At 42.4% G+C, this 16046-nt stretch overlaps 1 protein-coding gene across 1 annotated transcript in view; it reads right to left on the bottom strand.

The window, feature by feature from the left end:
• Window positions 1-2141: 2141 nt before the first annotated feature.
• The window catches only part of LOC112546503 (disintegrin and metalloproteinase domain-containing protein 20-like), a 148924-nt gene continuing 135019 nt past the window's right edge, over window positions 2142-16046 (bottom strand). The window contains exons 17-21 of the mRNA XM_025186935.2: window positions 14304-14381; window positions 11927-12038; window positions 6597-6711; window positions 3869-3920; window positions 2142-2408 (exon numbers count right to left, since the gene is read on the bottom strand). Coding sequence (XP_025042720.2) covers window positions 2367-2408; window positions 3869-3920; window positions 6597-6711; window positions 11927-12038; window positions 14304-14381 — 399 coding nt within the window. The 3' untranslated portion in view covers window positions 2142-2366. The remainder of the gene's footprint in view (window positions 2409-3868; window positions 3921-6596; window positions 6712-11926; window positions 12039-14303; window positions 14382-16046) is intronic.

The following is a 16046-nucleotide window of genomic DNA, read 5'->3' as shown; positions in this document are numbered from 1 at the left end:
TTTACTAGGAGTTCCAGTGCATCCAATGTAGATAGGATGGTGAATATGCTGGATAACACCTGAGACCCTCTACAATCTCTAGGGATCATCTAGGGATAGAAACACACAGCTTTATAATTTTCTTAGAAATGCTGCCACCATTGCCATGTACTTTGTGAATACTTTAGAAGCAGCTGATAGACCAAATGGTAGCTCTATGAGCTGATAACAGACGAGAGATAAGGGGTAGAAATAAACTAGAGAGCATATCATGATTCCACTGTGTTTGAAACCCACTTTCCAGAGTTAATTGGGCCCAAAGCCGTAGGAAACCGATAAGCAGTTTGTAAACAAAAGGTGGGAACCAGAGGAAACTACAGGATCTGATACATGATGACTCTCAATCAACTCATGAAAATGCATTTTTAATAAGGCAACTGGAAAGGATGAGCACAATGATGCTGAAGAAGAGCAGTGGGAAATTGTCTCCTGTAACTCCTGTCCTTTCTCCTTTTTGGATCCTTAGAACAAGGAGAAAATACCTGGTGTCTGTATGGCTGCTGTAGAGGGAACTGTTTCCTTCTTGTTGCTAGAATATAGATTCCAAGTGATTTTAATGTTGCCCTGGAATCTTTGGGCTATGAAGGCTACTACCCAAAAACAAAGAGGAACCGTCAAAAAGAGGTCCTTGGATGGTGTGCTGGACATCTGGGGGGAGCCCAGATGACTGCAACTATGAACATCTCACAGGAATAGTTGACACCATGTTTGAGCAGACATGTCTATGCCATCTAAGCTGTTCTGGAGAGCAGGTCTAGCAACCAAGTTGGCTTCTTGCACAATTACTGCAAACACCTGCCCATAATGCTTTGGTAATTACATATTTACATTTTATAACATTTTTCCCAGGAAGTGAAGTCCTAGTGACTCAGGAATGCCTGATGGTTTGCAATTCCAAGTTTCCAATATCCTGTGGAATGAAGTTTGCATCTAAAAAAGTTCCATCTCTTTGAATCTACTTTTTTTGTTTCGAGTTGATGTTTAGTGTCTCCAGACTTGTGGCAGGGAAGTAGTCAGAGTGACACTGATGGGGTGGAGCAACCCCGTCACCAGCCACGGATGGAAGGACTGTCCGTGGCTACAGGAGCCGCCGGTTATGCGGCGGCAGCCCCGGGGAACCCACCTCCGGACGGCCCCCGAGATGGGCGGGGGATGGGGAAGGCTGCGGCTGGCCGGCCTGAGGGCGGGGAAGACGGCGCGCAGCCGCGCTCGGAGATGACGTCACCTGACGTCACCAGCGCGACTGACAAAATGGCCGCCGGGAACCCATAAGTGGGGAAAAGCAGCCGAGGGGAGGATAAAAGGGGCCAGGTGAGCCAGGGAAGAGGAGGAGGGAAGCAGGAGGGGAACGGAGGAGCAGGTACCAGGGATGGGGAGGAACCAGTGGGCTGGGAGCCTGAGTTACCCACGCCAGGGTGGAGCGGGGAGAGTTAAGCCCGCCGCCGGCGGGGTCGTGAGGCCCAGGGAGGGTCGCGAAGCCCGTGAGCAGGCGCGTTTAGGGGCAAGCCCCCACCTGCTTCCACTGGGAGTCAAGCTCCTAGTGTTAGGGCCCTGGGCCGGGGTTCGGGATCGAGGGAGGGCCCGGACCCCACCCCGCCGGCAGTGGCCGACGCATTACCCCAAAGCCTTCCTTGTTTTGTTTTTGTTGACAATATGGTCGGGACCAGGGGGTGGTCCATGACAGACACTATATATGCCCTGATAGAGGGGCCGGGAGCATGCCCGGCAGGGCCCTTTTCAGCCAGCTGGGCCTGGGTTACTCTCAGCCCTGCAGTGCAGGGCCTGCTCGCCCAGTCACAGGGACGTTGAGAGCAGCTCCACCCTCTTATGCCAACATGCAGTGACATGTGGAAACATAGGATACTCAAGTCTCACAGGAGGTACTAACAAAGGAAAGAGTTCTGTAACAACAGTACATGAGGTGTGTACACACACACAGCAGAATAGAAATGTGCATGCACTTAAAGAACGGCTAAGTTTCTGCTTCCTAGAGCTAGAGAGTTCTAGGGGATAAATCACAGGGATAAAGAGGACAGGACCAACTTAGAAGCAGGATGAAAGTCTATGAAATTCTTAGGACACACTTTTGCGCATACAGTAAGAAAAGGACAAAACCAATTTATTTAAATAAAGTGGAACAGAATAACAAAATAAACAGTTTTAAAAAACCCAGGTTATTCTCCATGAATCCCAAGCAACCGGGAGTTTTGACACACCACTATCTCTGTAGGGTTCCACATATTCTTTCAATGGCTGAACTTGTAAGAAAAACATTGCCTTTTCAATATTCCAATAGTCTGTATTCTGTTTAAAAATCAGAAGGGGAGCTATTTGTTTGACCGAACACTGCTTTTTTTCTTCACCGCCTTCTAAAAAACAAAAGAAAAAGTACAATGGTTAAAACATAATATAGCCACCTGACAAACATCATGTAACAACATTTATTTATCCTGTTTATAGTTATTCAAGATCTGGTATATCGCGTTCTATACAACGGTTCTTCAGAAACATTTTGGAAAATACAAAAGTTTGTACAACATAGAAAAATTATCTGTTAAACCTACCAGTTTCCATGTAATACTTATTATTATGCCAAACATTAAAAAAAAATAAAGCTGTTATGAGACCTTCCAATTGTACAGCTAAGCTGCCAAGTCAGGACATTTTCTTTCTTTCTTTAGATTCATAATAAAAAATTCCCTATTCATACATCTTATCCTTTAGAAAACTATTATAAAATTAAAATATAAACAATCACAGAGTCCAGGATTACCTGATATATAAATAAAGAAAGATGACAATACAAAATACAGAATGCCTCCAAGTCTCAGCCAGTTGCATAAACAATCTTAACTTTGCTCCTTCTGTAAGGCCTTATCCAGACTTCACAGAACAGTCGAAAGAGGATATGCAAATTCAGCAGGAATTTTCATATCTTCTTCCGATCTCACTTTCGAAAGCAGAGCTTTGGGAAGTGAAAATAGTTTAGATGCAGCTGTTTTGGCGATTCCCCCCCCCCCCGCCCGTTTGTCGAAAAGCCACTCTTCCTCAAAAAATGAGGTTTGTGATCGGAAGAAGATATGTCCATATCCTCTTTTGACTATTCTGTGTAGTCTAGTTAAGCCCTAAATGTATTAGGATATTGTACTGCATGCTCAATTTTCATATCATTACACATTTTTTCCACAGCCATGTGTATGTGTAGCATCTTGCAATGCATTTTTTTGCTCGAGTACTTACACTGATTTAGTTATGAAATTTCTAGTGTAACAATAATTTAGGTTCCAATCCAACAATTAGTACATTAGGGAAAGAAAATCCCATCATGTGTCCAGTGGAACTCACTATCAGTGAATGTTAAAGGCCAAAAATACAACAGGGTTAAAAAAATAACTAGGTAAGTTCATGAAGATACGTTCATCAATGGCTATTATCCAAGCTGGCCAGGGGTGCCACCCCACACTCTGAGCATCCCTAGTCTCTAATTGCCAGAAGCTCAGAGTGGGACAATGAAAGACATCAGCCAATGATCTTCTGTTCTCTGCACTCCCTCTGAGACTCTGCCACTGGCTACTGTCATCAGCTAAGGTATAGGGCTAGACGTAGCACTAACTGAAAATGAAGGATTAATATGGAATGGTTTTAGGAACCTTATTTGGTAATAGTAGTAATACTTCTGTGCTTCCTGTCATAATGTGGATTTATTATTTGCAGATCTGCATGATTGTTTTCCTAATTGAAAAAAGGAAGACAAGTTTTCTAAATGCTCATGCATGTTCTTCACATATTAAAGAGTAATCAAAGTGAACTATCTGAAAAAAAAACTTACTCTGTCTGAAGCACTAGAACTATCTCGTGTTGTTTGTTTTTTTCTGGAAGACCTACAATACAAACCACATGCTATTTAGACAATACAGTTTGCAAATATGCTGAAATTGTAATTATTATGCTTCATTTTGAGAAGATGCCTTTCTGAAATTACGTGCTACATCATTGGGACTCTGTGGTGTTTCCCCTGCCACAAAGATGTGAAATTAATTATATTATGGTCACTATTACCAAGCAGTCCATTTATATTCACCTCTTGGATTAGATTCTATGTTCTACCTAATGAAAATATCTGCTCTGGTGTTTTGAACACTTGGTAGGTAAACTGCTGAAATTTGGATCTCTTGGGCTGTATACCAGTTCCACAGCTTCACTGCTTCATCACATGGAGTAGGAGACCTTATTTCTCCTTTTCTATTGATGCAGAATATGCAGGCCACATTGCCCATCATGAGCTAACTTATTTAACCTGATGAGGGGTGAGAAATGACAGCCGGCCTTCCTGACTGTCCTGACTTCCAACAGGTTGTTGTAGAGATTGGTTTCCAGGAATGACCATCTACCCTGATTTGTGAGAATACTGACATGAGCTCCAATTCTCAAGGGAGATCTATATCTTGTGAAGCTTATTGATAGAGGTGGGTGAATGAAGTGCCAGCAAAGACACTGAATTGATTTTCCCTCCAGTCGACAGAGTTCTTCACAGGGAGGGAAACCACAAATTGCCTGTTCAGGAAATACGTCAGTGGTGTAAAAAAAACAGTGGTGTAGTCTTGCATGATTGGTCATGAAGTTGCAAACTACCATATGGCTCAGAAGATGTACACAGTAATAGACCAAGATTCATGGACTCCCCTGAATGACCCTGCCTGGATCTGCTAATGTTATGAATCTGTCACCGAGGAAATAGCCAGGGTATAAGTGTGTCCTTATTCATTGTCTTTTCAGTACAGGATAGTTTTCTGGTACCAGGGAATAAGGACAAGTGGGATGCTGAAAGAGCCTGTGTACCTGTGAGCAGAGGAAACTCTTTAGGAAAGCTAAATTCATACAGTAGTGGGATCAACTGAATAGACATAGAGGGGGGTAGTTTGAGTCCAAGCCGACAAGTGTCAGAACTGATAGTACTCTGGACTTTGCTGGTTTCTGGCAATATGATTGCACAGTAATTTTCTGAGATGCAAAGCCATGGATATTATGGCAGCTACAGTGGTCCATACTGAGAATTTTAGAAACATCATAGTGTCTCTTTTATTATTTCTTTGGTACCAGACTCACAGCACAGGTAAGTTGGTGGTAATCAACAGTCATGAGTACAAAGAGACTTAGAGCCATTGAAATCTTCTTTTAGATGGTATGTAGCGCTCGGTAGAGCCACTGAAAATCTTCTTTTAGATGGTATGTGGCACTCGGTACTGAAGGAGTTTGGAGTCTCGACAGCACTTCTTTTCTTGGGCATCCAGTCATCTCTGAGCTGATCTAAACTTCTCTGTGCTGACAAAGGATATTTGGAAAATTTCATTGTTGAAGTCTTGAAGGACTTAAAGTCTCATGGTCTCTTTCTAAGAAAGTCTATCAGGAGAGACTGCAGTAGAATTCAAGAGGGCATTTCTGTTACTGAAGACTGTTATATATGGGGATTGTGCAGGCCTGCACAAAGCCAGGAACAGTGCCTAAGCTCAATCTCGTCCCGGCAAGGAAAGAACACTGGGGATTCAATATGAATACTAGCGCTGGGCAAAAAGAGGAAGTGTTTGTGGGAGTTTCTTTCTGTTAAAATAGTCATAGTTTTGCAGAAAAGCAAAACCACAAAAAAAAATTAAAGAAAGGGTTTTGAGATAATCAAAATTAAATTCTTAGTATCCCAGCTACTCTCAAGGAATTCTCTAATAAATTTCACAATAAATTAACAAGAGGGCTCCAGCCCTGCTCCTGGAGATGCAAGAATCTCTTCACTCTTTTCCCCTGCCAATTCCCTCAAATTCCTAAAGGAAGTAAGTTGTTATCCTGGAGTGCTGCATGTCTGTTCCCTAGAAACAGATGGGAAAGTGGAGAGGCCGAACTTCCAAAGCTCTTCCTATGTCCCTGAAGCTAAGAGAAAGTTGGGAAGGTAAAGCACACTAGACCAGTCCTTCTCCTTTCATTGGCACTGGGGGGGATATGGTGTTTGATGAGGGTTTAATTGAATCTGTACTAGAATTGATGGAACATTTAATTCTGCCTAACAGGCATTTTCTGACTAAACTCAGTTTTGGCAGAAAATTCCCTACAAGCTTTGGTCTGGATTTCTTCACTGCAGTCTGGTAAGTATCCAGAAGTGTGGAGCCCAACCAGATCTAGGTAGGAAACGTAACGGGTACTTTTTGAAGGTGGCCAGCAGTGCATGGCAGGCTTATAGCCACGGCTATGTCTAGACTGAAAAGAAAAGCCGGAAAAAGATATGCAAATTGCAAATCACAATTTATGTATCTTTTTCCGCTTTTATTTTGAAAGAGGCTTTTCCAAAATTTGGTGTGTCTACATGGCAATATTTTTTCCGAATATTTTTTCGGAAAAGCAGACGTGTTCATTGGACACAGCAGTGCTTTTCCAGAATACCTCCAATATCCCTGAAAAGCAGTGCAGTCTAGATATAGCCTATCTGTAACACTCAGGAAGCAGGGATTAGAGATAAGTGAAAGTATCACAGTCTTATCATATAACGTAAACACGCATTGAATTTTACTTACCTGCTAAAGATTCGAGTCATCTGAGCTCTTTTATGCACAGCCAGGCTGATAACCAGAAGAAGAAGAAATGCGGTTCCAATTGCTATTCCCATGATGATAACATCACTGCTGGAAACTTGCGAAGAAACAGACACAGAACATTACCTTTTGTTTTTGTTTAGGGTACGTTTACACTTGCACCCTAGTTCAAACTAGGGATGCAAATATAGCCAACTGAAACTGCTAATGAAGTGGGGATTTAAATATCCCGCGCTTCATTAGCATAATCTTGCCCGTGCGTTATTCTGCTTGCCAGCTGATTTGAACCAGAAACTGCGCTTCGGGCCACGTTAGTTCAAATCAAACCCCTTGGTTCAAATTAACATTACTCCTCAAAAAAATGAGGAGTAATGTTAGTTTGAACCAAGGGGTTTGATTTGAACGAATGTGGCCCGGAGCGCAGTTTCTGGTTCAAATCAGCTGGAGAGCAGAATAGCGCGCAGGCGAGATTATGCTAATGAAGCGCAGGATATTTATATCCCCGCTTCATTAGCAATTTTGGTCAGCTACATTTACATCCCTAGTTCAAACTAGGGAGCAAGTATAGACATATCCTCAGGCCTTATTCATACACTTGTAACAAACATTTGCATAGAAACTGAGGCATAGAAGCTGAAAAGTCCAAGTCTTTTTAATTTCTCTTCATGTGGGACCCGTTCCAAACCCCTAATCATTTCTGTTGCCCTTTTCTGACCCCTTTCCAATACCAATATATCTTTTTTGAGGTGAGGCAACCACATCTGTATGCAGTATTCAAGATGGGGGTGTATCATGGTTTTATATAGAGGCAATAAGATATTTTCTGTTTTATTCTCTCTCCCATTTTTAATGATTTCTCACATTCTATTAGCTTTTTTGACTGCTGCTGCACACTGAGTGGATGTTTTCAGAGAACTACTCACAATGACTCCAAGATCTCTCTCGAGTAGATGTAGCTAAATTAGTCCCCATCATATTGTTTGTATAGTTGGAATTATTTTTTCCAATGTGCATTATTTTACATTTATCAACATTAAATTTCATTTGCCCTTTTTTTGCCCAATTGCTTAGTTTGGTGAGATCTTTTTGAAGCTCTTCACAGTCTGCTTTGTCTTAACTATCTTGAGCAGTTTGGTATCATCTGCAAATTTTGCCACCTCACTGTTTACCCCTTTCTCTAGATCATTTATAAATAAATTGAATAGGATTGGTCCCAGGACAGACCCTTGGAGGACCCCACTAGTTCCCTCTCTCCACTTTGAAAACCTACCATTGATTCCTACCTACGCTTTGTTTCCTGTCTTTTAACCAGTTATCAGTCCATAAAAGGACCTTCCCTCTTATCCCATGATACCTTACATTACTGAGAATTATCTAATTCTGCCTATCATGGTAATTCAACTGGAATACCCTAGCAAATGTTAACTGTCAATGTGAGAGAAGCAAACTGTCATACACCTGGGTTCCAGGCTGGGTAGAGCTTCAAGCATCACACCTAAAACCCAGAACTGCCACAAATGAACAGATACCCAGTACAGATCACACATTACTGTTATGCCAATAGCTAACTCACCCAGTGTATTCTACATCAACTATCTTCAGGGGGACAGATTTAGAGCCACAGGAAACATGGACACAATTCTTCTATTCCACAGCAAAGGAGAAGTTGGGCCAGACAGGGTCTTCCCAGTAAGTATCTGATGCACATAGAGAAGCACTTCTCTATGGCGCTAGCACAAACACTCAAGGCATCACATGGAAAAAGAATTCTGGGAGATACATACACTGCAGAGCAGCAGCCTGCACTCAAGTCTCTGGGTGCCTCCAGCTATCTCCATGATGTCAGCAGCACCAAAATATGTATAACTGCATATTTGTGCAGTAAAAAGGGGATTGCATGAGGCATGTTGTGACTGTTGGAGGAGAGACTAGGAATTAATATGTAGAGAAAGAACACGTATTGATCTTAAAGTCACTGTGGTTCTTCAAGATGTGTTGTACACATGTATTCCACCTCTTGTTCGCAAGTGCCTTGTATCCTCAAGACAGGATTCTTTTGGCAAGAAGTGCCTGTTGAGGTTGTGTTTGCCCCGGTCATGCTGGTCTCAAGATATAAGAATAACAAATCGGGCAAGGCATATCTTTTATTGGACCAAATTTGTTGATGAAAACAAGTTCAACTTCTTCAAGAACTAAAGACGACCTCTGGGTAAGTCTGAAAAGTTGTCTTGTTCACCAACAGAATTTAGACCAAAGATATTGCCTCACCCACCTTACTCTTTTCAGTAATTGTTCAAGTGTATTCCCTGCTGCTGGTGATCCATAAGCTGTGACCTCATAGATAGGAGGCTGGTACTCAGAATCTACCTAAATAAAGATCTGAAGCTGGTCCAATAAAAGATAATGCCTCGACCGCTTTGTCTCTAATATCTTGGGCCCAGCATGGCTACAGCAACACTATAAACAACAAAGAAGAAAGAACACTTATTTTGCCTACAGTTACTGTAGTGCCTCAAGATGTGTTATCCACATCTTTGCTTCAGATCTTGAGGCTTCAAATAGAGAATAGTCAGGGACTGGATTGTTAGTCCTCACACAGTATGGGAAGAAATGTGGTGAAAGTTAGATGAATAGCTCTGAGCTCTCTAGCACATTTATATGATAGTGACGTTTCTTCAGGAGTCTAGTGGGGTTGTGTCTGAACATGGTTCAGGTGAGTTTCCTATCTGAGTGTGGTGGCATCCATCACCAGTTTCTTGGTATGTGGAGTTAAGAGAATATGACACTCTTTTGCATTTCTTGAGATGATCTTCTACTAAGTTAATGATGAGAGAGGACTTCTCAGCAGATTTGCACCATTGTGTCACTATATGTTTGTTGAACAGATATAATTGTCCCATGTTAATGATCCTTACGTGCAGCATACATAAAGGCTGGCATGCTGTGTTACAGAAACAGAAGGGGCTATGCAACCAAGAAGTCTGAGGCAGACTCTCCAATGTTTAAGGATAAGCCAGCAGCTGGCTGAGATCTATTATGGTGTTGAATCAATCTCATGGCAGATAAGCATTTTGATCAGGACAGGAGCTTGGAGTGCAAGGTCTGGGAGAGGGTATGAGTGCAGGAGATGATTCTGGCCTGAGAGAGGAGTGAAGGACGGGGTGCAGAGTTTGGGAGGGATTTGTGACTTGGGGGAGAAGGGAGGGAGAGTGCAGAGATTTGGATGGTGACCTAAACCAGGAGGGGGTGGTGACCTGGGGCAGGGAGTTGGGGGCGGGGGTGAAGGGTTGGGGTGCCAGAGGCAGTCTGCAGCCAGGAGGCATTTACCTAGATGGCTCTTGACAAGCAGGAGCCTGAGCCAGGCTCCCTGCCTGCCATAGATCTGCACTGGGCAGCCCATGGGCCAAATTGAGTGGCATGTGAGCTAGATTCAGTGGCTTGGTAGGCTTCATCCAGCCTGCAGGCCGTATCTTGCCCACCCATGTTGTACTGGCATACCAATAGGCACGGGAATTAGAAGGATGGCTGAAGCACCTCAGGCCTAGTCTATACTACATGGGATGGTCCAAGTAAGATACACAACTCCAGCTATGGAAACTGCATTGCTGGAGTCCATGCATCTTACATTGTGTTTCTGCTCTGTGCACACAGCAGAAGGCTGACAGGAGTATTAGCTTTCCTTACTTCTCATGAAGAACAGGAGTATCAGTGCTGATGGGGGTGCCCTTTGAGTTCAATCTAGTGGATCTATACTACACCTGCTAAATCGAACCCCAACAGGTTGACTGCTGCAGCATTCATCTTCTGCATAGAGTAGACGTTCCCTCAGATTGCAGTGTGAAAAGTTGGTTGCTGCTGTCAGAAGGAAGCAATTCTTGAGAATCTTGGTGCTCTGCTGTACCGGTGTGGTGAGATCAGGAATTGCAATTTTTTCACATTACTATTGAATACACAGCATTCACTGGCCACCAGCGCACCTACTCTCAAAGTGTTACAGCACCACTGAGAACATCTGGGTCCCCTGCTTTCTCATGTTAGTCACTCCTGCCAAGCACTTGATGAATACTCTTTGGAGCGGTTGCTAGGCTGAAGGGCAGGAACCTGTACTGACAGAATTCCCCACTTGGAATCTCAGGTACTCTTCCAAACAGGCTAGGAGAACTATGTGAAAGCATGTGCTCTGCAAGTTGAGAACTGGAAACTTCTTCTCCAGGACTGGAAAATAATGTGAACAAAACCCCAAGGAACTTACCTAGGTTCCTGAGCCTCTGTGTGCTTGTAACTCAGGAAAGCCATGCTATTCCTGAGAAGAAGGAAAAATCCAGGGCAGATTCAGTGTCTTTTACAGTGGCACTGGGATATTTTTAAGAGTGCGGGTACTGAAATTCACTCCCTTTATCCCATTCACCCCCTGCCAGGTGAGGCTGGGAGCAAAGTGCTAATAAGCGGGGCTAGCAGCCAGGACCGTGGGTGTGGGGCTGGCAGCAGAGCCCAGTGGTGTGAATGGCCAGCAGCAGAGCCCCTGTTGTGAAAGTCAGCAGCTGGACTTAGGCACTAGACCAGGAACTTGGACGTGCTGCAGCACCCCCTGCACTCTTAGCTCCTGCACCTATGATCTACTAGGCAACCAAGAGGGAGATAGGATAGACACTGTTTACAGAGACTGGGGTCACATTGGTCCAGGAAAGGAGAAGAGGTGAGCTTGGTGCTGCCGTTAAACAGATCTGGAACTTATGTTACTTATTTAACATCGAAAAGGCATGATTCTGATATCCTTATTCAAACTAAGTGTAACCTGATCTGCAGATTATGTATGACTTTTTAAGAATTCCCAATTATCACTCTGAGAATTGCCAGGTTCTTCTCCACAGGTCAAGTCCAATATTATTAAAATTACTGTGTAGTTTGAAGCTCTAATATGCGGAGATGCGACGCTCACACTATAAGAACACTTCTGTATTTACAATAGTTTATTAATACAGCTAGCAAAGACACAAACATTCAAACCCAGTAAGGTGGGTAAAAATAATACATAGTGTAACATCTGAACATCCGTAAACTCAGATCAGGCTACACTTAATGTGAGTAAGGATAGCAGAATCATGCCTTTTGGGTGTTATGTAAGTAAAGATTTCCAGCTCTATTCAAGGGCAGCCCCAAGATGACCACATTGTTGCAGTAAAACCTGGACGCAACAAAGGCCTGGGTGAGAGCTGCAAGGACCACATTAGAATACAGGTTCCAGATTCCTCCTGGCTTTAGACTAAAAAACAGGATAAAATATAACATGCTTAATTTTCCACAGAACTTACGAATTGTAGTCGGAGGGGGCCCACTGTCAACACTTCCTCCATATCCCTTTAAGTTACAATCTGGAGGGGCCCAACCAAAATTACAATGGCAGTTTTTTTTACTGTTGCATATCTGAAATAGAATAAGGGTATAAAAAGACAAACATTGAGTATGTTGATTAAAATACATCCTTCCTGAGTCTTTGGTGCATTCTAATTTCTCTGTAGTGCATGGCATTACATACTACATCAAAGACAGAATGGTAGTTTCCTGCTGGCTACTTTAGGTGTCTCAAAATCTCACGATGTGCGTACCAAACAACCGGAGTCTTCATCTTTTGTCAGGATGAGTGAAAGCACTGACCAAAAGATATATGGAATCAATTTCTCTAACAAACTAAATCAGTTCTCCCTTAGACTTCTGTAGCTCTTAAACTTGTCTCAATAGGTTCAGAAAACAGGGTTCAGCCATAAACTTTCTGAGGGTATGTCTACACTAGCCCCCTAATTCTAACTAGGGAGGCTAATGTAGGCATTCGAAGTTGCAAATGAAGCCCGGGATTTAAATATCCCGGACTTCATTTGCATCTTCCAGTCCGGGCGCCATTTTAAAATCCCCTTAGTCCGAACTAAATGCCCACGGTATACGCGGCAGTCAGATGTTAACTCAAACTAAGAACTCGAACTAAGGATTTAGTTTGAGTTAACATCTGACTGCTGCGTATACTGCGGGCATTTAGTTCGGACTAAGGGGATTTAAAAATGGTGCCCAGACGGGAAGATGCAAATGAAGCCCGGGATATTTAAATCCCGGGCTTCATTTGCAACTTTGAATGCCTACATTAGCCTCCCTAGTTAGAACTAGGGGGCTAGTGTAGATATATCCTGACTAAGCAGTAATTATGGTCTAATAATCAACAATGAAATTGCTTGCTTATTATCGTGTATAAATTGCAAGGTTTGCAGGAGTTCCTTTGCCACAGCTTTTTCTTATTCCTCTGCAGTTATGCCAGGATGGGAATATATCACCCAAGTCTGACCCTTCTGTGCATATTTGGGAACGACTTTGATATTTGTATTTTGAATATAAGCAAACACCAACTAACTACATTTAGAGAAATAAAAGAATAAATAACTAGAAACTATGTCACGGTGAACCTTGGAAATGTATTAGGAAAATTATTTCCAATAGTACTGCTTCAGCATCTTGTACAGTGTCACCACACCTTTCTCCCCTTCTTTGGAATTAACTGCTATGGCTTGTATAGCTGCAAAACCCTTTCATACCCATAAGCTCTGAAGGGACTTCTTAAATGGAGTCAGCTGCTTGGGTTTTTTTCTTCCTCCCCTCTCCCTCTATAGCAGGTTACTCTCCAATAGAGGGATAAAAGATAGCACACTAAGCTTGACTCTCGAAGCAATGAAGTGTGCAACCCTCTAAAATTTCTAAATTGTTTCTTGGTTAGCTTTAAGATTCACTAGAGTAATATCCAACACATGGGCTACGTCTACACTGGCCCCTTTTCCGAAAGGGGCATGCTAATTTTCAACTTCAGAATAGGGAAATCCGCGGGGGATTTAAATATCCCCCGCGGGATTTAAATAAAGATGTCCGCCGCTTTTTTCCGGAGGATCAGGCCAGTCTAGATGCTTTTTTCTGGCTTTTCCCCAAGCCGGAAAAAAGCGGCGGACATCTTTATTTAAATCGCGCGGGGGATATTTAAATCCCCCGCGGATTTCCCTAATCTGAAGTTGAAAATTAGCATGCCCCTTTCAGAAAAGGGGCCAGTGTAGACGTAGTCATGGAGTATTCTTGAAGACCCCAGCAAACCTTCAGCCTAACACCTAATTTGCTTGTTCTGCACTAACTCCCCACTTGAGGGTATAGCTAGACTACAAGAGTTTTTCGGGATACTGGAGGGGACATTTTTGCTCTTCCATTTTTTTTTTCTGGAAGATCAAATGTGCTCTTTTGGAAATCCCTGTATTCCTTGTTCTACGAGAAAAAGGGGAGCTTCCGAAAGAGGGTTTTTTCCCGACATTTGGCCCAGGATCGAGAAAAACCTTTGCCAACAAAAGGATCGAAAAAAGCAGCAGTGTAGCCACATTCTGACTGTAAGAGCAACAAATAGAAATAATTTATTGGCAATAAAACCCCGAATGGCATGAGAGCTGGTTATTTTGCAGGTCTAAGAGTAACATGCATCATATGCGGCTTTGCATTAGATCTTGTATAGTTGATAAGCTACCTCCACAAAATACTTTAATTTTAAGATCTTGTCTGACAAAAATAATATCATTAAAGTCTAAAATGAAGCATCACTTCTAAGAAACTAAGTTCAGTGTTCTACATATTATACTATCAAATTCTGATGATGCTAAAACCTTTACTACTTACCCCTCTGTTACTGCATTTTGTGTAATTACAATCATAATTCAGAACTGATATATGGACACATGTCTTGTTAAAACATATCTGTAAAAGTTCAAATAAATATATATTAGCTAATAGGATGGCATTAAGAAAGCTTGTATTCTGAGTGATTACTAAATGTGAAAACCATGCTACACGTCAAAAAGAAAGGATAATAGTTTAACTGTTGTTTCAGAGTTTTTTAGCACAAAGTCACACTTTTGAGCGGGTACTCAAAGAGTCAGTTTCTGGCAAATAATGTTACTACTTTACATATTTGTAGTGTAAAACTTTGCACTATAAGTTTCTTGAAACAGACATGAGCTGGCAATCAAGACAATAATGCTGGGGGAATATAGGAACTAAGTTAAAAGGAGCTAACAGCTAAAAGTCATCAAGTATCTCCATTCCAATTCTTTAACTATTATAGGAGCTCTAGTTTATTTCAAGCAGTAGAGGATTGGCTTCTTAAAACCCAAGATCAGAGTTCTGGCCTGTGCTTCCCAAAATTATAGTTATGTCTAGTAAGTAGCCTATCCAGTCTGCTTGGCCTGGCCTACATTATATGGGAAGGTCTAAGTAAGATACCCAACCCCAGCTATGTAAATTACATGCTGGAGTTGATGTATCTTACATTGCATTTTCAAGCCTTTCACATGGCAGAAGGCCAATGGGAACAAATGCTCCCATTTGCTTCCCTTACTCCTCGTAAGGAGCAGGAGAGAGAGTGGGGTTGTAACTCTCAAGCCAGCCTCACTTAAACCCATTCATATGTGAAGGTATATCTCTTGATGCTAAAAATTTACCTCTTGATGAAAGTCCTATGGCAATGGGCAACTGACATCAGATGTTACACTTGGACATCAGCGAGAACTCAAGTGGCATCATCCTTCTTCAAACCTACACCTAGGCGTCCATGTGCTAACCTGGAACAACAGCATCTCCCATATCTTTCCCAGGTGACAAAGCAGCCCTATTTAGGGACAGCACTGCTTTCTTCAAAAGAAGAGGGGGAGAGAAAACAATCCCTAAACACAGCTTCTTCCAGTTAATTCTTGTTGGTTATCCTTGACTGACTGGATATCCAATTTTGCAATCAGAAAAGAAAATCAGTAACCAAACAAAGTACACTTTCCATTCTGGAATATACACACCCTTCTTGACATCAATGATTGCCATGAATGCAGGACAGGAGACAGCAATCATTGATAGAGAACTGGCACATTTTAATACTGATGTTGCAATCTTAAGCAAAACACACATGTCTTGTGCCATCCAGTTCACAGAGATTGAATCAGGCTATTCATATGATTAGGTGGACATCCAAAACAGGCAGGAGTTGGCTTTGCCATCAGGACATCACTAGTTCCCCAGCTTGAATCCCAGCCACATGCCATCAGTCCTCACCTCATGACTACAAAGCCTCGACTGAGCAGGAACAATGCCTTGTACTAGTTAGTGAATATGCATCTACTTTGCCTGCTGCAGATGATGAAAAGGAGGCTTTTTACAATATTCTGGATTCAGTGATCTTTTCAGTGCCTTTTAAATCCAAACTATAGATATTGAGCAACTTTAATGCTAGAGTTGATCAGGACTGCATTACAAGGCCAAAAGTGTTTGTATAACACCAAAAGGCAGGACCAGTAAAACACACCCAGAAGGCATGTGGGTTACACTTGGACATCAGCGAGAACTCAAGTGGCATCATCATTCTTCAAACTTGTG

This window comes from Pelodiscus sinensis, chromosome 1, assembly GCF_049634645.1.
Source record: "Pelodiscus sinensis isolate JC-2024 chromosome 1, ASM4963464v1, whole genome shotgun sequence".
Classification (NCBI taxonomy): Eukaryota; Metazoa; Chordata; order Testudines; family Trionychidae; genus Pelodiscus; species Pelodiscus sinensis.
This window is presented reverse-complemented; position numbering and strand designations above follow the sequence as displayed.